The 22,660-nt window shown below is 43.8% G+C and overlaps 1 protein-coding gene across 1 annotated transcript; it reads left to right on the forward strand.

Annotated features, from left to right (window-relative positions):
* Positions 1-6,952: 6,952 nt before the first annotated feature.
* Positions 6,953-10,820, forward strand: MSANTD4 (Myb/SANT DNA binding domain containing 4 with coiled-coils). The gene is made up of 2 exons (XM_082005800.1): positions 6,953-8,303; positions 9,969-10,820. Exons 1-2 carry the CDS (start codon positions 7,842-7,844, stop codon positions 10,542-10,544), a joined length of 1,038 nt encoding a protein of 345 aa, XP_081861926.1. The 5' UTR covers positions 6,953-7,841; the 3' UTR covers positions 10,545-10,820.
* Positions 10,821-22,660: the final 11,840 nt, after the last annotated feature.

The following is a 22,660-nucleotide window of genomic DNA, read 5'->3' on the forward strand; positions in this document are numbered from 1 at the left end:
GCTGGTATATACCAGGATTTTTCACCTGTGATCAACAGCCTCTGTCATAGGGGAATAGCAATAGGGGGATAAAGTAGAGCTATTTAGACTTACATGCACAGCTACCCTAGGAAATCATATGCTTCCTAGTTCAAATTATTCTAATGGACACTAATTGTATTTAGTGCTTTTTGGGCTCCACAATAAAAGAAGGATATCTTTTATATCTATATCTCAATGAGATATAATTAGCACTAGCTATTTTTTGCAGACTGGCAGAGGTTCAGACTGTTAATGACTTTCAGTCTATCACTTTTCCACCTACTTGCATCTGAATCTAGTTTGAACTAGCTTGAAAGACCTTTAGGGCACACTTGCATCTTATTTCCGAGCACTGTCAAAATACTGGTAATAATGTAAATTGAAGCCTAGTTCATACAGAGGCCTTAGCAAGAAATATCCCTGTATTTTGCCAGCAATGTGGCATAGTGTTGCTACCCTACTCCTTACTATATTCCTGTTTAAATTTTTATGATATTCAGTACACAATGGGCAAGCATGGCACCAAAACTATTGTTACCACTAAGCAAGCTGATAAATTCATAGCCTTACCACATTTAGTTTCTGTAAATATTTTCACAAAGTTCACTGCCAGAATTACTGACTGAAACTAGAAAATACCGTTTTAAAAGAGATTTGTAGTTTCATCATCACAATTATGATCCCTAGAAGCTACGGAGTCAAATATAACCTATCCATCTACTGAAAATGCTCAAGTCCAAATGCTGAATACAGCCCAGAACCTGGATTTAAAAGGATTGATCAAGTAATTTTTAGTAAATATGCAAAATAACAACATGTACACATCAGGCTAGGCAGCAGAAAAAAAGTATTTTGAATTATGTACCTGCAAGTAGTGCCTTAAGCCTGCACAAAGGTTACATTACCAAGACAAGAAGATGTGATACACTGAGCCAAGTGACAGACACTTGAGGTGTGGCAGAGGAGACTAAAGAGAAAAGCCCAACAACAGAAAGCTCCGAAGAGGTGTTTTGCATGTATATTCACTTATGTTAATGCATAGTGGCTTACGGAAGTAGCACCTTCCAAGAAATAATTAGTTTTTTGTTACAGTATCTCCACAAATGTTATTTCACTGTTTTAATCACCAAACCCAGAATACACTCAAACCACACAGTTTAAGAAGAAATGCAAAGTGCTATGCGCTCCTCTGGCACCATAAGCTTAGCGGCCACACCGGCTCCGGCTGCTGTTTTCTGGTTGCCCCTAAACGGTCGTGGAAAGGCCCAGGGCGCAAACCCGCCCCCTCAAGCTGAGCCTGCGGCCACAGGGCGCACCAGGAGGCCGAGCCTCCTCCTCCCTTACAGCCCGCCCGAGAGAGGTGCCAACCCTCGGCCCCGCGGACGACGGGACGGGACGGGACGGGACGGGACGGGACGGGACGGGACGGGACGGGACGGGACGGGACGGGACGGGACGGGACGGGACGGGACGGGACGGGACGGGACGGGACGGGACGGGACGGGACGGGACGGGACGGGACGGGACGGGACGGGACGGGACGGGACGGGACGGAATCACCCGCCTACTCTGCAACCCGGCGAGCTCGCCGTCGCCGGAAGTTTATTGAGAGAAGAGGCGGGACTTGACAGCCAATAGCCAATCACCGGCAGGCATCGGGAAGACAAGCAGCGACTGTAGCCAATGCTGTGTGGTAGCTGTGCATGGCTGGGGTCCGGCTCGGAGAGGAGTTGTCGCTCTCCAAGCGTACGTGGGGGATTCCGGCCCGCCTAGCGCGTCGGGGCGGTGTGGGGGCGGGAGGGAAGTGGCGGACGTGAGTCGCCAATAGGCGTGTGGGAGGAACTGACAGGCACGCAGCTCGCCCAATGAGAGGGCGGTAGCTGTTAAAGGGCCGGCGACGCGGAGGGGGAGAGTTGGGCGCAGGTGAGTAGTGCGCACGGCTCCCCGGGGACCCGAGCGGGGTGGGGAGCAGGCCCGGTCCAGCCCGCGGCGAGGCTGAGGACAGCCGGTCTTCCCGTGGGGCTGCTGCCCTCGCGGGGTGCAGGGAGCCCCCGGCCCCTTTGTGGTGGGAGAGCGGTGGGGCTTCGTGGCCTTCGGCCCCTGAGGGCAATGAGGCGGTTGCCCGCCGTCCTCGGCGGCCCCGCGTGGAGGCCTTCCTACTCGTCCTCTTCCTCCCGGGAGAGGCACAGGGCCTTGCCCGCCCGCCCGCGGGTCACTTGCCGGGGGGGCGGCCTGGGCCTGCGGCGCGGGGGCGGCCGCTGGCCCGCCTGTTCCCCGGGGCGGGGCGCGGCGCAGCGCGGCGGGCTGCCGCGGCCGCGCCCGGGACGCTGCCGCCCTCGCGGCTGGGGGCGCGTCGGCCGTGCCCTCGCATCGGTTTGCTGCCTGCATCGCCCGGCTCGTCGCTGGCTGGGCCGCCTTCCTCCGGAACGCTCGGCCGGCTCTGAGCGGGGGGTGGTTCCCCCGTTCGTGGCCATTGCTGGTTCAAGGGAAAGGGAACTTTAGACTGATGAATCCGTGGATTCAACAGCCTGAATCCACAGCTGCTTCCCATCCTCAGTACCTCCTCTCGGCTTCCTTAAATTATCCTTAGAGTTGGTGTTGGTTCCCTTCACTGCTTTCCTCTTCCTGAGCTCAAACCGTAAGCTCCCTGCAGGGAGGACTGTCCGTTTGGTCATGTGCGCTCAGCAGCGCCCGGGTCGTCCTGTAGTAAAGCGTCTTAGCACAAAAGCCTAAGTTCCAAGCCAAGGTAGCCATCCGTTATGAATTACATACGAAGTTTTACAGAAAGCCCTAGGCTTTAATATCATGCAAAGATCCTCAGACTCTCAAATTTTACTTAAATATAGGTAGCTGATCCTCCTTGTTTGAAGTTTTTTTTTTCTTCAATCATAAGCTCTGAAACAAAACAAAAAAGAAAACGACAAACCATAAGTCACGATTTTTCTAGAGAATTCAAGTTTGATGCTAGCCCTAATCCTTCAATCCTGGTGAATGCATGGGATTTTTTTGTTTGTTTCTGTGCTTTTTTGGTGGGGAGGTTGGTTGGTTGGTTGTTTTTTTGTTCATCCAGCACGTGGTCATACAATAAGGTGTGAGCAAAGGAGACAAAGACATAGAGGCAGAATGTGGATATGTCTGTCATTAAGTACATCAAAGTTATTCAGTGTATGTGTGTTCTGTGTGTTTATGGAGTGTTCAGTTTAGTTTTGCAATACTTGTTTCGTTTCTTTAGTCCAGTGATGAGGACCTTCTTGACCACAGGTTGCTTCTGGCCTGGCAGGGCTGCATCAAACTTGTTGCCATCTTTCCTGGAAGACCCTTGAAATCTTTCTGTTATCGTGTGATCAGAATTGTTCCTTTTTTCCTAGCCAACACTTTGCGTTTCTACACAGACTGTAAAAATACGCATTTTGCATTTGCAGCTAGCACTGTGCCATGTGATGGGTGCATGGCTGGTCACGTAATGGGCTGTTTGCAACCTCTGTTAATTCCCAGGGGCTTCTCTGTCACTTGACTAGACTGTAGCTATTCCTTGTCAGGTAACTGATGTCTTTGGTCATGTACCAGAAGTACTTCTGGTTATATAATTGGGAAGCAATTTTTTTTCTTGCAGATTTCTTTTTACCTTCATAGTAGTGGTAAGTGGCCTGATCTGACCAAAAGGAGGTTTTTTCCACCTCTGCTCTTATGTCCACATACTTTTTCTGCGTGAACTGCCCATTTTCCCATTTGCTGGTGCACTCACCAAATACTATTTGCTGTGGAATTCTCTGCGTAAAGACACTAAAATGTAGAGCAGTTATGGTTCTGATTTCAGAAAAACTGTAAGGTCCATCTACCTTTTTTCCAAATGTATGCATTTCATGTTTTAGACTTCATATCAAAGCAAAACTTAAACATGCTCTATGTCATGTTTTTGTAAATCATGATATTCAAAATGGTGATAGGATGTTTTTTTCTGTAACTAGCTAGAGTGTGTACAAATCCTAGTTTATTACCCATTCCTGTCCCTTATATACTTTAAGCATGTAACAGTTCATTTTTCTGCATTAAAGAGTAATATCCTGGAGACCATCTAGCAATGTCAGGAAACAGAATATCCCAAACTTCACCTTTAGTCAGATAATAATGCTTTTTCGTTAATATATCAGAAAAGTAAACAGCCCCACAGTGGAGTTGATCTAACTCTGGGAGTCAATATACTGTTAGGACAATTCATTTGTATTAATAAGAAAGGAATTGTCTTTAATGAGGCAATATGCTTTCAAAAAGGAAGGAGTTAGAAAAAGTAAGATGTCCTTACCAATTGGAAGTTAGTTTTAACAGCTTTAAACTAGGGTATAAACTAGGGTAGGCTGTTTTACTGGGAAATTCAGGGGCTTGTGTTGGATATGTTCTAGGAAAAAAAAAAGTCTGAAATGAAACCTTACATAATAAAGGAATTGGATGCCACTAGTTTCCAAGTTAGTATTATAATGCTTAAAGGTTATGTGCTTGGCTTATGGCATAAAATCCAAACCCAAGATTTAGGCGCTTCACAAAGAGTGGCTGGGGAGATCAGAGAGGTGATGCACAACACCTGCACAAGGAGCAGTGAGACTGACCCACAGAGTAACCTGACATTTGCATGTTTTAACTCAACCTTCGCTGGAGCTAAGGTGAAAGCTGGTTATCTGTGTCTTCCACATCCATGTAGAATTATATTTAGAAAATAATATTGATGAAAATTTTATTTGAAACCCCCTCTTTTTTTTTTTTTTTGTTTTCCTGTGATTGTGCCCACTTTACCCTGCTGTGCTAGCCCGAAGAAGTTTAGGGAGGGCCAGGGTACATAGAGATACCATGAGTCTCTAAAATGCTGTCATTCCCTGTTATTGGGGTGTGACCAGAACCTTGTTCCTCCCAGCTGGGGGCAAGTAAAGGACTTAGCCAGTGTATATCTCGAGATGAAAACGGCTGTGATTTCAGCAGAAGTATGATATTTAGGTACCTTAAGAGACAATTAAGTATCTGCTATAATTTTGAAAAAGTTTGACATATCCAACTGGAAAGTACTTTGGAAAGTCTGACCTATTTTTCCATAGTTAGCAAAGTACGTGAATGTTCACTGAAGTACATGCTTAAAATCAAACATGAAATTCTACTCATCACGTGTGACCTTATAAGTGGAGGTTCAGTGTCTTGGTAGTGACAAGTCAGAAATACTATAATTCTTGTGAAACTTACGTTGTATGTAAGAACTCCATGTAATTCTTTTTACCTGGAAGACTAACGCAAAATGGATACCTCTGAATCTTTCACATGCACTCCCCACCCTGAAAACAGGTGAGTGCAAATGTGTGTGTTTCCAAAGTCAGCGTAAAGATAGGAGTACTTGGTCATTCCCCAGCAACCAGGAATCACAGGTTAATCTACATATTTATCAGTCCAGAATAATTGCCTTATTAACAGTGAAGCTTCTAAAAGTGCTCTTAATTTGTTCTGTGTGCAGGTAACGTTTCTGAAGAATTTACTTGCTTGATGACTTTTTAAATGTTAAAAAACCCAAAAACCTTACACAAGATTAACTTAGAATTTGATACATATGTCAAGAAATTCAGTGGCCGTAATAATAATAAAAAAAACCCTCTAACGCTGTAATTTGCATTTGAAAAGCACAACACGTACCAAATATATTTACTACCAGACAAGTAAATATGATGCTATTTCTTTGAAAGCCCAAGTATCTTTTCGTGATAAAGTTATAATAATGAAGGTTAAGAAAGACACTTAAAGGTCAGATAAAAAGTCTTAAAAAAAATATGTAATTCTAGCAGATATAGCACTGTATTGCGGTATAAATCTGACTTTAACGGCAGCATTTTATTTTTTTTTTAGTACTGGTCATGTCAAGTTAAAGGTCTACATTAAAACAGTAGGTTATTTATATTTTTTTTTTTAAGTAATTCCCTTTTCTCAAGACCAATTAGTACTTTATTTTCAGAAGGGCAGGAAGTTTCATACATCTTAAACAGCAAGATGCAGCTTCCAACTTGAGTCTGAGGAATCAAAAGTGCTGGGTAATTGCATGGGAGCACTGTAGAGTGGTCCGTGCTGATAAGATGCTCATGCTTTATGCAATTGTTTTCTTCTTGGGACTTGGTTTTGCATATTTGCTAGCTAGTAACCGTCGGAAGTAAATGGATTAACAGTGAGGGCAATAGTTTAATGAGGAAAAGTAGTAAACGAGTTTCCTAAATGCAACATTTTAAAAAATATTTGATGCCAGCATGCTTACATGTTGAGTACAAAATAATGTTACTCGATATGGAAAACTCTGCGACTGAACCACTTATTTACAGTCAATAACACATAGGAGATGAAGAACAATGTCTAAACTATTATGTGCATTATCTCCCAAATGGAGAGTTTTTGTGTAATGTGCTGATGTGTATGTTTTAAACAAGTTTAGGAGAATAGCAGGAATAAAAACCACTTGGTAATTTAAGAATCCTGTATAGCGGGGGGGGGGGGTGGTATTTAAGGATTTAGTCAATAGAAAATGAATATATAATCTGTAAACCACTTGATTCAGGTGGGCAAAAAGTCTATACTAGATTCATAGTGAATAGACATAACAGCTTGAAACTGTAAGCACTGTATAGTGAATCGTTGGCCTATTTGGTTTAAAGCCTTTTAAACCTACCTAAAGTGGTAAGTAACATGGTACAAAAGAAAGTTCAGAATAAATCCTGAGCTGGACCATTACCAAGCAGTCTGTGACCAAGAACCATTTTTTTTATTCTCAGTCTCTGCTTGCGGGTTTTTGGGGGGTTTCTTGGTAATATGTTCTGTGATATATTCATTACTGCGCTAATAGTTCCCTGTTTCTCCCACTCAAACTTTCCATTTTCTGTAGCGTTGCGCCCAGTCTTGTCAGGTGTGTTGTGAGGTTTAGCTTTCTCTTCAGCATCAGGCGCAGCACCAGCTGTTGCTGAGGGTAGAGGACTGGGCGCACTTTCAGCCCACCATCACATCCGACACGAGGTGCTTCGCAGTGTGAGAAGGACAGAGGGAGGGCTTTACCCTGGGCATGTAGTGCCTTATTCCTAAATCTATTTCCTGTTAAACCTCTCTAATACATGACATCTGTTTGAACTAGTAGTTATTTTCTGACATTCAGCAGAATTGCTCCAGTTCTTTTTTTGTGATTAAGTCAGCTTCATATCAATCTACTTTTTTTTTTTCTTTATGGAAATGGCGTCTCATTTAAAATTTGTCTCAGAAATTTCATTTTTGAAGTAATGACATAACAATTTTAGGTTCTTTTTGAAATAATTTAGCATTCAAACTGAGATGTGTATGTCAAATTTCAGCCTTAAGCAAACCCTGACTGGTAAAACTCTAGGAGTTGAAGGAAAATAGCTGTATTTTCGTAATGGAAATATCAACTCAACCTTAACGGTTCGTGACATGGATATATTAATGGATTTATCATTCATATGAGATTAGAGAAGGTATCTATAGCTACTTTATATTCACCGTTAAAATGGTTTTCTTCTGTCGAATGAACAATCAGTTCAAAATACGCATTCCTTAAACGATGACTTAGGAGTAAGCTCGTTAAATGAAAATATACAGTGTATACCTTGCAGATTTATGTTGTTTGCTCTTTTTCTCTTAGGAAGCCTGACAAATAGGAAAATACTACAAAGTGAAGAGAAAATTCACTTCACGAGAACTGAGCGCTGCTTTCATTGGCTTTTAAATTTTATTTGTATTAATAACTGATTAGTGTCAAATCACGTCTGTGGTGAATTACTAGGTTAAAGCTGGAAAAAATGAAACAATTAAAAAGAAAAAGAAAAAGCAATTTTAGCGTTCAGGAAACTCAAACTCTCCTTAAGGAAATCAGAAAAAGGAGAGAAGTACTCTTCTCAAAGCAACTAAATACAACAATTAATGAGATGAAGCGGAAAGCTTGGGAGGAAATAGCAGAGTGTGTAAATGCTGTAGGTGAAGGAGAGCAAAGAACAGGGACAGAAGTGAAAAGGCGATACCTTGACTGGAGAGCACTCATGAAGAGAAAACGTCTGAATGCAAACATCAAAGTAGTAGGTGCTGGGTTTCACCTTCCTTCATCCAATTTAGATGACTCTCTCAATGAAGACATGGATGAGAAAATGGGATTTGCAATTGAATCTAGTTTTGAATGGCAAAATATCACTGACTTCAGAGAAGCTGGTGGATCTTTAACAGAAATCAAAGTAGAAGAGGAAGAGGAGGATCCGCAGAATTTTGAAGTGAGTTACTGACATACATTAGCTATATGGAATATGGCCTTCGTTTCATTTCAGCTTAAGGCTTTTTGCTATGTTTCTTCATAGCATCTGTTTCTGTTTTTTCTGAATATGTGAATTAAAGAAACTGTAGAAACAAATATGTTTCAGAGAGATGGTATTCAAATTTAGCAACTTGCAATCGTGTATAAGGTCTTGGATGTTGATTATTAAATTGATAGCTCCCAACTTTGAATATGTATTTGCATATATATTTTCCATTTGTATATGCCATAGGTAAGAATTCGTTCAGTCAGTAGAATGAAAATATGCCATTGAAGAAAGCTGGTTATTTTAATACTTAGGCTGGATGGTTGAAAGGAGAAGAGAAATAAACCTCTTCAACAAATGAAAGTATATGTTACCTGCAGGTACGGAAGGAAATAGAATTCATAAAGAAATAGAATACTGTTTGCATTTCTTAAAATGAACCCACAGGAGATGAAAATATTACTTGAATAAGTCAGCCATTCCTCTCTGTCAGAATTTTAGTGTGAATTTGACAAGCAGCTGTGGATCCTGTAGACAAGTTGTTACTCTTAGTAGTACTGTGACTGTCCTGGGGTAGGCGGCTACCTGGAGTGAAAACAAATGTTTGGATAGTTTTGTTGTGCCTGTGCAAATATATAGTTCTCCTTTCAAAAAGGGATACTCAAACAGTTTTGGTTTGGGGTTTTTTTTTTTGTTGGGGGTGGGGGTCGACTCCTGTCTTAGCTCAGTTGAGATGTATGCTGGGAAAATAAATGAGCATGAGCTGTTAAATGGTGGTGAGACTACTGTCTGACAACTGCTGAAGAACAGTGTCTGCTCTAATGCTAGAGGACTGGCAGTGGCTCTCATTGTCTTAAGGTTTTCTGAAGCTGTATATTCCTCAGTTTGCCTTTCTTTTGCAGCATACTTAGCGGGAGACAATTATCCTGTGTGTACTATGAATTTGTAGTACATAAGGGCTATAATTCTGCACGAGTTGTTACAGACTGCCAAGAGCAATGGTCCTAACCACCTAGTCCTCTGCATCACAAATAGCTTTACAGCAAATGTGATAATACAAAATTGGTTACACAAGTCCTGTTTATTGACCCACTTAATACAGTTCGAATGGTTAGGAGCATGTGAAAAATGTCAGTGTTAAATGTTTTTTAGAAATAGAATCCTCAAGTTAGTGAAGGCTGGGTTAGCTTACATACCACATAGCCTATGGATCCAGCTGCTCTGATAAGTAATTAGTCACAACAAACTCCTAGTGGCTTATAGAAGTGTCACTCAGCTATATGAAGAAAACAACATATGCTTTTTTTAGATCTAGTTTTCTATCAGTGGTTCTGAATGCTCTATAGTATCTATCATGCAATATTTTCTGTATGATCTTGCATGTCCACTGACAAGCTGATTTTCCATTTTTCTTTAGCAGATATTAACTTGCAGATAAAGCATGTTTATCCACCTGTGTAATGGTATAAAACAGTCTTTTGGTGTAACATGGTTATTTCACTTGTAGGGTTTTTTAATCTTAAAAGCTACTCAGAACTGTTTAACTCACATGTTCTTTTCAATCAAGTTGTATGTAACAGATTTATTCTGGGATAAAGACTGGAATGTAATTCTTGCCTATTGCATTCCTTTTTGCAGTTTCCTATTGAGGAGGAAGAAGAAATTTTGTCATCAGTTTTGCCGGATTCAAAAAAGGAAAATGACCTACCAGACTTTCCCCACATTGAAGAGTTTGGAAATCTAAGCTCTGCTCAAGCTAGGCTAGCCTATGAAGATTCTCACTTGCTTATAAACCTGGAGAAGCAGAAGGTGGAGCTGGAGAAGCAGCGACTAGACATTGAAGCCGAAAGGTTGCAAGTGGAGAAGGAGCGCCTGCAAATTGAAAAAGAACGGTTGCGGCATGTTGACTTGGAGCGTGAGAGACTTCAGATTGAGAAGGAGCGACTTCAGATTGAATGGGAGAAACTCAGGCTAGAGACTCTGCACGCTGAAAAACCTGCCCTGGAAAATGACCTCAACCAAACAGAAAAACCCGTCATGCAGCCCCTGGATCTAGAAACTGAAAAGTTAAAACTTGAAAAAGAACGTTTGCAGTTAGAAAAAGAGAGGCTGCAGTTCCTAAAGTTTGAGTCGGAGAAGCTGCAGATTGAGAAGGAACGCTTGCAAGTGGAGAAGGAACGCCTTCGAATTCAGAGAGAGGGTCACTTGCAGTGAACTTCTCGACTGAAGTGTCAGCATTTGTGTTTTGATGTTTGTAAAGTAGAGGTAGTTCTTAATACTGAAACTGTCCTAGAGACTTAACATTCTTCTGTTCAGAGTTGAATGTTGATGTTAAACTGAAAGAAAAAAAAAATGGTGCTCAATATGTCAGTGTGCCTACATAAATGAGCTTATGTGTGAAATTGCTTTTCAGTGTATCAGAACTAAGTGTTATGTTCTCTTGTCTTCAGTATCGTGTTGTATTAGTTTGGTGTCCTCCTCTCATAGACACGCTGAGAAGAATCAAGGCTGAACCTTGTACTTTTTTCACTGTACTAACAGTAAGGAAGGATCAGAATAAATCAACATATGTTGTGAGGGCATGGTGCTGATGATAGCCCACACAGTAAATAAGTATAAGTTAGAACACAATAACACAAAGTCATGATGCAGTTGATTCATTAAACTTAATTTCCCCTTTTTTTGTGTTTTTTTTTCCTACCCCCACAATTGGAAAAAGTGTTCAAGAATTATCTAAAAGTTCAAGTACAAGTTAAATTCACTGCAGTTGTGTTCACTGTTGTTCCATGGCTTGAACTGAATGGGAGTGCAGAAAATAGTACTCTTCCTTTTGCATGAAGTATTCGTACTAGATAAAGTTCCATATCAACAATACCTACTGTAAGCTGGACTGTTGGTTGCACCAGGTCATTAATAATGCTGTATGGAATATAGCACATGTCTTAGTATAGCTCAGGCCTGCTCTCTGGTGAGTCTGTGATCACCCCCTGAAGTAAAGTGCTGGACCTTGTTTGTTCCTTGAAAGACAGCAGCTGGTGATGGGAGTCTTGGGAGTAGAGACACAGAGGCTGAGCACGGACTAAGGAGCACTGAGCTTGAACACTCTTGATGTTAGTTCTGCCTGGCCAGCACTGAGGTCATGTCTGTGAGGCAGCCAGAAGAGGCCGGTGTGGCTGACACCATGTATTATGTTCTAATTAAACAAACAGAAATGGTCAGTGCTGAAGGCTGTCAGTATTTTTCATAAGTGGTGTATTCATTTAAAATAATTAAAAAAAAAAAAAAACAAAAACAACAAAACAAACAAGGAAGCTTCCTATTATTTGATACACATTTAAATCCCAACTGAGCCAGAGTTCACATTTCTCATCTTTCTGCAAGTAACTATCTTTTGTTGACTTCATTTGAAACTTAGGACTATGAGAATACTAAATCTGAATATACGTTGAGTGACTTACATGGATTCTTGTGCAAGTAAATATATTTATACCACTACAGGATTACTTTTATTCTGCAAAGAAAATGTTATTTTTTTATTACTGAAACAAGTGTGCTTCTACAGTGGAAATAAATTTGACTACTACAATCCAAAATTGCTCTTGAGACTGTGTTTCTTTAGAGAGCAACAAGGCTACATATGAAGAGAAACCTGGATACTCAACACTGCAGCATCCCAATGTTGCTGGTGCCTGTATTCCCTGTGTAGTAAATCGGCAAGATGAGGCACCTCAGAGTAGGACTTAAGCCAACCAGCACTTAGGTGAGAAAGGAAAAAGGAAGGAGACACAAGCCAGTTGGTTAGAAATGCCCCAGAGGGAAGTGTATCTGAGATCATTCTTCTTGCATGTGGTGGGTTGTCTCTGGCTGGATGCCAGGTGGCCACCAAAGCTGCTCTGTCACTGCTCTCCTCAGCTGGAGAGGGGAGAGGAAACATAATGAGAAGCTTGTGGGTCGAGATAAGGACAGGGATAGTCCAGTCAGTAATTACTGTCATGGGCAGAACAGAGTCAACTTGGGGAAATTGGTTTAATTTATTGCCAATCAAAATCAGAGCAGGGTAATGAGAACTAAAACCCAATCTTGAAACACTTTCCCCTCACCCCTCCCTTCTTCCCGGGCTCAACTTCACCCATGATTTCTCCACCTTCTCCCCCCGAGCGGCACAGGGGGACGGGGAATGGGTGTTGTGGTCAGTTCATCACATGTTGTCTCTGCTGCTCCTTCCTCCTCAGGGGGAGGACTCCTCACACTCTGCCCCTGCTCCAGCCTGGGGTCCCTCCCATGGGAGACAGTCCTCCATAGACTTCTCCAACATGAGTCCTTCCCACGGGCTGCAGTTCTTCACGAGCTGCTCCAGCCCGGGTCCCCCCACAGGTGCCGTCCTTCAGGAACAGGCTGCTCCAGCCTGGGTCCCCCTTGGGGTCACAAGTCCTGCCAGCAAACCTGCTCCAGCCGGGGCTCCTCTCTCTCCCCACGGGGCCACAGGTCCAGCGTGGGCCTCCCATGGGGTCACGGCCTCCTTCGGGCATCCCCCTGCTCCAGTGTGGGGCCCTCCCTGGGCTGCAGGTGGAGATCTGCTCCCCCATGGAGCTCCATGGCTGCAGGGGCACAGCCGGCCTCACCAGGGGCTTCCACAGGGGCTGCCGGGGACCCTCTGCTCCGGCGCCTGGAGCCCCTCCTGCCCCTCCTGCTGCTCTGGCCTTGGTGTCTGCAGAGTTGCTCCTCACATATTCTCATTTCTGTCTCCGGCTGCAATTGCCCAGGTGCTTTTTTTTTTCCCCTTCCTAAACTCTGTTCCCCCAGAGGCGCTGCCACCATAGCTGATGGACTTGGCCAGTGGTGGGTCCATCTTGGAGCCGGCTGGCACGGGCTCTGTTGGACACAGGGGAAGCTTCTAGGAAGTTTGTCAGGATTGCCAAGTGCATAGAGCATTTACCCAGGGAGTGGAATAACTTGGATTTCATGATCGCTGTATCCTGAGGTGACGAACTTTCTAGGTACCTATTCTGACTGCCAAATAGGGTGAGTACGAACAATGGGCAACATACCAGGCATGCAAAAGGCAGTGACCAGAAGGACCAAACCATCACAGAGAAGCTTCCTATGGTCTTGTCTGTAAGAAGTGCTTGGCTGGGAAGGAGTCCGGCTCCTGTTTCGACAGGTAGTTACACTGCTGTTTGATTACCAGCACCAGTGTCTTCATATTTTACTCCAGGTGGATGAATGACTTAACCATTAGGACAGTGGTTTGTATTTTACATTGACATCTTCGGAATTATGCTCCAAGAGCATTAAACGTTTAGGGGAAAAATAAATAGATAAATCTGAACCATTTCTGAATTCTGAATTGTTTCAGAAATTTGAAAACTTCTCCAAATGTGAATAGAGCAGTATGTAAGCAGTTATTTCTTCTAACAACTATTCAGCCTCCTACGGAAATGACACATCCTTTGGTTTTACAAAACCTTTTTGAAAATACTGAATGATGAAATTAAGTATTGTCATAAATCATTGAAAATACAGTTTCAACATAAAATTTAGAGAAAACTACAGAGTTTAATACATCAATTTTATGGCTTGCCTTTTTCATACCAAAATTGCAGTCATTTTGTGGTAATTTTAATTTAAATGTCATCTCTTTAAATACTACTCTGCAATCTCTTAAACTTGAATTGCTTGATTTACCAACCTGGGATCCTGACAGCAAAGCCTAGGGGCAAGATTTCAACCATGTAAATGTCACTAAGTCGGGGCATACGCATGAACTCAGTTCCTCTCTTGGAGAGGGAGAGAGTTTGGACTCCCACTTAAAAGAAGGGCCTGTGATTCTAAGCAATGAGCAATATTTCCAGAACGGGAGGAGTTTAAAGACAAGGAGGAAACCACACACGTATGGAGGAAGCGGCAAGTATTTGGATAAAAAAAAAGAGAGGGGTGAAGATCAAACGTTTAGTAAGAGGGAAGGCAGGTGAAGCTGGTGATGGATAAGAGAGTCCTGGAAATATCCCCAGTGGTCATTGCGAACTGCTTTATCAAGCTAATGTCTGATGCACTGATGCCAGGTCTCATGACTTGGTGGGGAAGGCGAGGGGCAAAGTGCAGCCCGAGGTGCAGCAGGCAACTTCGCAGCTGCCGAGAGAGGCGTCGGGCTCACGCGCTCCGTGCATGCCGCGCGGTTTCCTGCGCTGCAGTGGGAACGTGCACTGGCGCCTGCATTGCGTCCGCTACCCCATGGAGGGGTTTCTAGCCAGTGCTTTTAGAGCCTGAAGGCCAAATAACACAGGTAAAATTAAAGGCTGCTTCAGAGACTTTCTCACTGTCTGTTATTAGTGATGGGTCCCACCAATTTGTGCCTGGCTAAGATATTAATGAAGAGAAGCAGAGTGCGTCCTGGTGTTTTCACAGTGAAGTTTGGAGACAGACTGGATAATGCTTAACAGTGTCCTAACAAAGCCAGGGAAGGTCATAGGGTAAGGCTGTAAATGCGGTCCCGAAGAACAGCCCAGGATGAAGAGCAGCCACATTCCGAACAGGACACACCTGAGAAAGCGCAGTAGTATTGAAAGGCAACTTCATTTCCTTGAGTAAGGGGTCCGGTGTTATTTCTGCGCCATTTTGAGCAGCTTTCACTGTGCATGAAGAGATGCTGCAAGCAATGTATACACAAGGTATAAAATACTTATTTATTAAGACAAACAAGAGATGGTTAGGATTTAGTAAGCTCTCAGACTAAGCATTAATAGCCTCACCACCTCAAGGTGTCTTTACTAGCCAGGCAGGCATCAGCCAGGAGAGGAAAGGTTTGTCATCCTCCAGGGCTCCCTGGCGTAGCACTTTGGTGGTGCCGAGTTGACATCTTCTGAGAGTTTTTTTCTTTTATTGCTTTGGTATTTCTTAATCTTTCCATGTTGGTATGGAAAAATCCTACGACAAATCCTGAAGCCAGGACATCCTCTTAAATCCTTGAAGTGCTACTTACACCTATCTCAACAATCCCACCTCCATTTGTACTTTTACCTTATCTTGCTTGACTCTTTTCTACAAAATTTCTGAGGTTTGTTTCATAATTTCACTTTTTTCCCATTAGCATGAGCCAAGATTAGGCAACCGGGCTGTGCTGGGCCCTGGATTAGAGACATGGCGGAGGGGCTACATGTTTACCTGCAGAGTGGGTTGGACCCACCCAATCTCCCTAATAACAATCCAGGAGGTCTTCGATAACAGTCCAGGAGGTCTTACATAGTGGTGGTACTAGTCAGGCCAACCTGCAGTGAGTGAAGCAGTTCTCCAGCATCCACCTGTGGAATTGGGAGCTGCGTGACTGGGTGATGGTGTCCTGGTTGTTGCTTCTGCTGCTGTCTCCAGGGTAACATCAAGACTGGGCAGAAAGAGACAAAGCCAGTATCACTATGCTTGAGCTGTTTCAGGTGTTGGAAAAAATTTCTCGCTGACTTGGTAGCTCTATATAGCATGAAGGGCCCAAGAGGGAGAGAAAAGGAAGTCTGGGGTTCCTGTGAACTTTCCTAAGTAGAGCACAGGGCTCTCAAGTTACATCAGGCAATTTGCCAGTTGCCTGGTGGTAAAAGTTGCCCAAAACACTGCTGCTATGCCAGGTATTTGCATAATCCAAGACTGGTGGTTGTGTGTATGCATCATCTTGAAATGGGCAATAATCTCTTAGGTGCCTTTTCAAAATGTAGCTGAATTATGCTCATATTTGGGTTCCTCTACACAAAAAAGTTTCTAAAATCGCCCTTGCAAGTGGGAACAGAAGCTGATAACTCCTATTTCTTCACCTTTTCATGGAATTTTTGATGCAGTTACCACAAAAGAGCATCAGTGACATCACCTGCCTCTCCGGCTCACATGCCCCCAGAAGCTCCCCTCCGAAAGGCCCAGAGTGCTCCAAGGAGATGGAGTCAGATCCAGGGCTGATATTTTACAAACACAAAAATACCCTCAAAAATCCTACTCCTTGTCAATCAGGAGCCTTGACAGAAGTGATAGGTGGGAGAAGAGGGAGGAGGAAAGACTGTTTTCTCTATTGTTGCTGAAATCAATTAGTGAATTTAAGCCAGAGGGTATCAGAAAATGCCATCAAATGCAATGGTATTAACTTATTTCTTTTTCCTTTTATTTTTTCTTTTTCTCCCCTTTTCTTTCCCATTTTTCCTTTTTTCTCCCTTTTCCTTTTCCTTTTCCTTTTCCTTTTTTCCCTTCCCCTTCCCTTTCCCCTTCCCCTTTTTTTTAGAGTTGAATGTAATGACCTTGCAATCTGATGAATGGCAGAAGCTAGACTTAATACAGGAGATTACTTAAAAGGCCCTGTGCATGTTCCCATTCCACAGGCTGTCATTCCTCCCTCAGTGAGTTGAGACACTGGCCCCCTTCTTACAGGAATTAGTAACCCCAAGCATGCACCCTGTTCCTCCCATGCTCAAAGCGCTTTGAAACGTGATCCAGCTCAGCTCAAGCCCCCAGTGTCGCATTCAGGAGTGGAAGTGCTGGGCTGGGCTATTTGGCCCCTTACCTCATTGCTCAGAGGTCAGGGAAAGACTCTTTTTCCCGGCTCCGTTCTCCTCCAGGCTGTCACCCTGCAGGAAATATTCTGCTCTTTGTGCCTGCTGCCACGGAGACGTGGAAGAACAAGCCTAAACTGCAGCTGGGACTGCCTGGACTAGCTGTGAGGGAAGAAGGCTGGTCAGGACATGAAGGGCTGGTCTAGATGCCCAGGGAAGCTGCATGGTCTCCATCGTTCAGCAATTTTAAAAATATGTTTGGCAAACATGAAGAGTGATACAGATACTATGCCCCACTGATATTTTCCACAATGCCATGAATAGGAGCAACAAGAGTATTTGCTTCTTTTCCTACTTATCCTTCCTATTTCTCCATGCCGTCAGGTTGCAGGCTGCCTTCCCTTGAAGTTTTGTCTTGTGAAAAGACGTCAGCTACACAGTGCAGACTTGAGATACTGCCTTTGCTTTTCTGACCTGCATTTATTTCCTAGGCTCAGCCAGCTCCAGCGCGTTAGTCAAGCGCATCCCCGTTGTCGTGGTTTAGCCCCAGCCAGCAGCTAAGCCCCACGCAGCCGCTCGCTCACTCCCCCCCGGTGGGACGGGGGAGAGAATCGGAAGAGTAAAAGTGAGGAAACTCATGGGTTGAGATAAAGACAGTTTAACAGGTAAAGCAAAAGCCGCGCACACAAACAAAGCAAAGCAAGGAATTCATTCCCCACTCCCCACAGGCAGGCAGGGGTTCAGCCATCTCCAGGGAAGCAGGGCTCCATCACATGTAATGGTTTCTTGGGAAGACAGACGCCATCACTCCGAACATCTCTCCACCCCTTCCTTCTTCTTCATCCCAACTTTATATACCAAGTATGATGTCATATGGTAGGGAATATCCCTTTGGCCAGCCTGGGTCAGCTGTCCTGGCTGTGTCCCGTCCCAGCTCCCCGTGCACCCCCAGCCTTCTTGCTAGCAGGCCAGCACGAGAAGCTGGGCTGTCCTTGACTGCTCAGCAACAGCTCAAAACATCAGCACATTTTCTCATCCCAAATCCAAAACATAGTCTCACACTGGCTTCTGTGAAAAAAATTAACTCTATCCTGGCTGAAACCAGGACACTCGTGGATGGGGAGAGCTGTTCCCAGGAGGCCGTGGAGGTGGCAGCATGGCCGTTCGGCTCAGGTCTCCGGCGTTTTGCACTGGGAGCCCTGCTCCTGCTCAGTATCGTGTGTGTGGCACAGGCAGTCCTACCAGGGTGGCAGTTCAGCTGCGTTGCAGGCAGCTTCTCTCCTCTCAAAACATCCGGTAGCTCTTTCACAGTTCGGCATTTCTCCATCAGATTTGTACCATCTCCTGTGTTTGTGTACCCCATGAACTTCCAGACTGGAAAATCTGCATCTCCTTGATCCAAGGTCACGAGCAGTCACACAGCCCAGAACAGGCAAACAAACCGATCAGTCCTGGGATCGGTTGTCAATAACACAGTGTGCCATAAATTTTTGCCTACGATGTTCAAATAGCACGTCAAGCTACAAGCTGTGGTCTGGCGTTCTACTTTTAACTCATATTTTCCACCACTTGTGTTAGTACACAGTCTAAATGTTGGGCAACATTCCTTCCCAGAGGCTAAAAGTGATGGGCAAGCAGACCCTCCGGTGGCACGACTGTACCGAGGGAGGGTTTCCAGCGTGTGCTGCTGCCATGGCTATCTCAGCCGCCGGTCAGGGACCTGCGCGAGCGGCTGCCCCAGCTGGGACCGCTCACCCGCAGAGCTCTTGCTTTGTCATTAGGCTGTCGGTTTGTGAAGAACTACGTTATCCAGTAACCACATTATCCAGAAACTAGAGCAAGAACCAGTGGCCTTTGAGTAGTCCAAAGTGCTAAGGAGGCAAGTAGCTACATATGAGGCAAATAAACCTGATTTAAAAAGCTAACAGAGTCAGAGCAGCAGCAGCTACAGCCTCTGACAAACCGGAGTTTTACTGGAAGTCAAAATCCCTGCATTGCTCAGGCATTGTTGAAGTTTCCAGATAAGATTAAGATAAAATAGCAGTGGTCCAGGTTCCTCCATATGGTAGTGGGTTTGTTTTGCATCAGTGACTCAGAACGTTTGTAGCTGGTATTAGGGCTACAGAAAGATTTTTATCCAGGCTTTAAAAAAAAGAAAAAAAAAAGAAATTGCATTTTAAAATAAATGCACAACTTTTTTGTTTCCAGATAATCAATTTATTCAAAGATCATCACAGAATCGTAGAATAATAGAATAATAAAATCATAGAGTATGCATGCTCCAGGCAAATAAGAGGAGGAAGGCAGGGAAGAACACCTTCTGTACTGACCTGGGGCAAGTTCTAGTACTTCATCATTTCCCCTTATTCTTTTTTTGGCTAATTTATACCAAAACGATGATTTTGTCAAACAACTAGTTATGCCACCAGTGCTTTTGGCTCGGTGACACCGGGCGATCTTGCAGCGACGCTGTGATCTAGCCGTTTGTCACTCACGCAGCATGAAACGGGAGCCGAGGAGGGAGCGCTGGGCAATGTGACTGCGGCAGCTCTCGCCCCCGACGTATCGTTTTTCCTTCCTCATCTCTTAAAGCAAAATCTGATTCTAGGTCACAGTTACTATGCCAATGAATGCAACAGTTCTCAGCCATCAGAAAAGACCAGACGAAGACTTTTTCATGCACTGCATATAATACTTTTAGACTTGACCTACTTTAGAGGACACTTCCATCCTCTCCTTTTACAGTTCATTAAGAATACCATTGTTATTTTCTGTTACAGTTTTACTGTTTTTAATTTCCCCACTTCACACTATCAGTACTTTTATTCTACACATTAGCAGACCGTGGAATACCTTGCCTTGTTACTTCCATATTTTCTAATTGCAATACTCCATCATTAGTCAACTGGTTCATAATGTGGAAGGCAAAGTTGCTATTTCATTTCATGCTATATAATACAATGCTTCTGGTTCAGTAATTACATTGTGCCAGACTTCTGATCAGTCCTGAGATAGCTCACTCTTGATGGATAGCCCCATCACAGAGTGTATAAGAGTTAAAGGAAGAAGCAAATTTTTAATTTTGCTCCTCTGTCAATTTAGCTACTTGAACACTGCTTTTCAGACCAATATTTATCTCACTGAGATAGGAAGAGATTACAGAAATGAGAACTTAAAAGAGAGAACTGAAGTTTGAAAAGCATTTTCTAAAGTTTTAGTTTGCAAACAGGAAAGATATAAATTAGAAGTTTTTCCATGGAAAGCTATTGTGTACTACTCCGTTAACGGAGTGCAAATCTTTTAGTCACCTATTTAATGTACTGAAGAAAACCATTACCTGCTTCTCATAACTATTCCAAGGATTATCTGAAATGAGCTGATGATCTTAATTACTGCTCAGTACCAGGCCTGTGAAAAAAACTATTTCCAAACTTTTTCTGCTCAGTCATGGGAGTGTTCGTGACTCAGACAACTTTCTGAAGTGGCAGCCAACTTGCAAACAGATGTAAGGTTATGGGAAGTGCCTTTTCCTAACAGGGGAAGAATTGCAAGTATTGGGTCCAAGAGTACAACATGGGTCGTAAGGACAACCAGAACAGCCACGCTAAGCAAGTAGGAGTGGAGAGGGCTATAGCCTTTATGGACAAATGACATCTAGTGTCCTGAGGTTACAGAAGAGGAACGTTTGATCCCAGTGTGGCATGTTTACACTTTTCTGAGAAGCACCTGCTGGGAGCCAATTTCAGGGACAGAATTTCCGGCCAGATGGATTATTGCTTTGGTTCAATACAGCAATGTTTATGTTTTTGAATATCTTTATACAGTTGCATGAAATGAGGGCAAAAATGATAGGTGAAATATTCCTATTTCTGTAATAAAATTATCTTGTCTTCATTGCTCTTTGACTTTTGCACAGGGCTACACCTCGGACTTCTCCATCTTGCTTCCTATCTGCCATCCTTTAATATATCACCCTTCCTCCAAGGACTAGCAGTGACCTCCCACCAGTCAGAAATAACAGAGTTGAAAATGCTTCAGAAACCCCAAGCCCAGGTACCCTGAAGGGGGTTTGGTCATCTCACCAAAGCAAGGTGAGGTGTCTGTGTCTGCAAAATGTGTCAAGGTCACTTCGTATCTAAAACACTGGAAAAGGTCTGAGGTTCTGACATTCTGTCATAGACCCGGGTAGAAATTCAAGGGAGAGAGGGCAATGGGAGGACGAGACTAGTAAGGCAGGCAGTACGCGCTCTGCTGTGACAATGGATATAAAAAAAGCTGAAAACAGTTCACTATGCTACTTAAACAAGTAGAGAGAGATGGAAATGGGGAAACTGGGCAGCAGATGAGAGCATTCTGGGTGGACAGAGGCTGGCTGCCTGGCCCCACCACCTCCTTCTCTTTCTCAAGAAGAAACAATAGAGCATTGCTTTGGGTTTTCCACTAAAGCAGCTCCTCCCAGCATCGCCTACACGGCGGATGAGCAAAACTGACATGCAAGGCCAGCTGTAATGATAAAACAACAACACAAAAGCAACAGATCAGGAATCGGAAGACAGAGGTGGAGTCAGTAAGTGAACACCAGGGACACAGGTGAAGGGCGAGAACGACAGCGGCTACAGAATTTATACCATCTTGCCTCTCTTCTTGGCTCTCCAGGACCAATATGCTTTTCTGTTGATTCAGGTATTCAACTGACTTTTAAATGGGCACGTCACTACTGTTGTATACACGTTATTAACACAGATTTCTTTTAGTTGAAAGACTTCAGGTTGTTTACGAGCACAGCAAACTGCTCCACCCAAGAGGATTCAGGAGAAATGCTGTGAAGACAGATCAATTGATCAGTCACTCCATTTCTGGTATGTATCTTTTTGCACTAATGCAGCAAAATAGCAATTAAGAAACTAAAAACACAGCAGCAAAAGTGGGAAAATGCAATATACAAAGGTGAAGAGATGCATTGTTAATTTTCCCAGGCCTGGGTTCAGGTATGCTGACCGAGAACAACATTTTAGCCCACTAGCACCTTCAGCACTTGCAGAACTGAGGGCCGTTTGGTGATCCCTCCCTGGGGAATATGCTGCAGGATTTCTGGAGAGGTCCTGAGAGCCCAGGAGGTGAAGGCAGGATGGTGGCTGGCAGCAGCACAGAGACCTGGGAAGGATGAGGATCCTTAACCCTGGGATCCCTGGGGCCAGTCTGTGTCGGAGTCTGAGCAGCCGGGGAGGAGGAGAGAGAGGATCAGCCTCCTCCTGAGCTGCGACTGTCCACTTCCAAGAGCCCAAATCTTTAAAGGATTGCACAAAAGGCAGAAGGAAAAAAAACAGAGATAAGAGGTATTATTCTTTCATATTGGTTTTAGCAGAGAAAAAAATCTCAGCGCTAAGAGCAGGAGACAAAATGGACCGATCTAATAAGAGCATTAAAAAAAACTCTCTGTTTTTGTGGTTTGATTGTATGGGTGTTTCTGCTGCTTTTCAAGACCTGCACAGGAGGCAGGAGTACAGTTACTTTTAGGCATGTGCAGATCTCCCTGCAGTTGTCCCCCCGAGCACTGGCACACCGTCCGCTCTAGCGCTGGTGGCTGGTGCACTAATGGCTTTCCAAATCACTCAGAGCAGACTATAGCTAAAAGAACTAGCACTGTTTCTTTTACAACTTGGGTCTGGAGAGATCTTTTAGCTTAGAAATACAGAGGAGAAATTGTGGGCTAAGCCAGAATGGTATCCAGGAAAGCTCTTACTCTTAATGGATAAGCTAAGGGTTATCACCGACCTCTGAGCTGTCTCAGACTGAAAAAACAGCATTTCT

This window comes from Phaethon aethereus (genome assembly GCF_964289735.1).
Source record: "Phaethon aethereus genome assembly, chromosome: 1".
Taxonomy (NCBI): Eukaryota; Metazoa; Chordata; class Aves; order Phaethontiformes; family Phaethontidae; genus Phaethon; species Phaethon aethereus.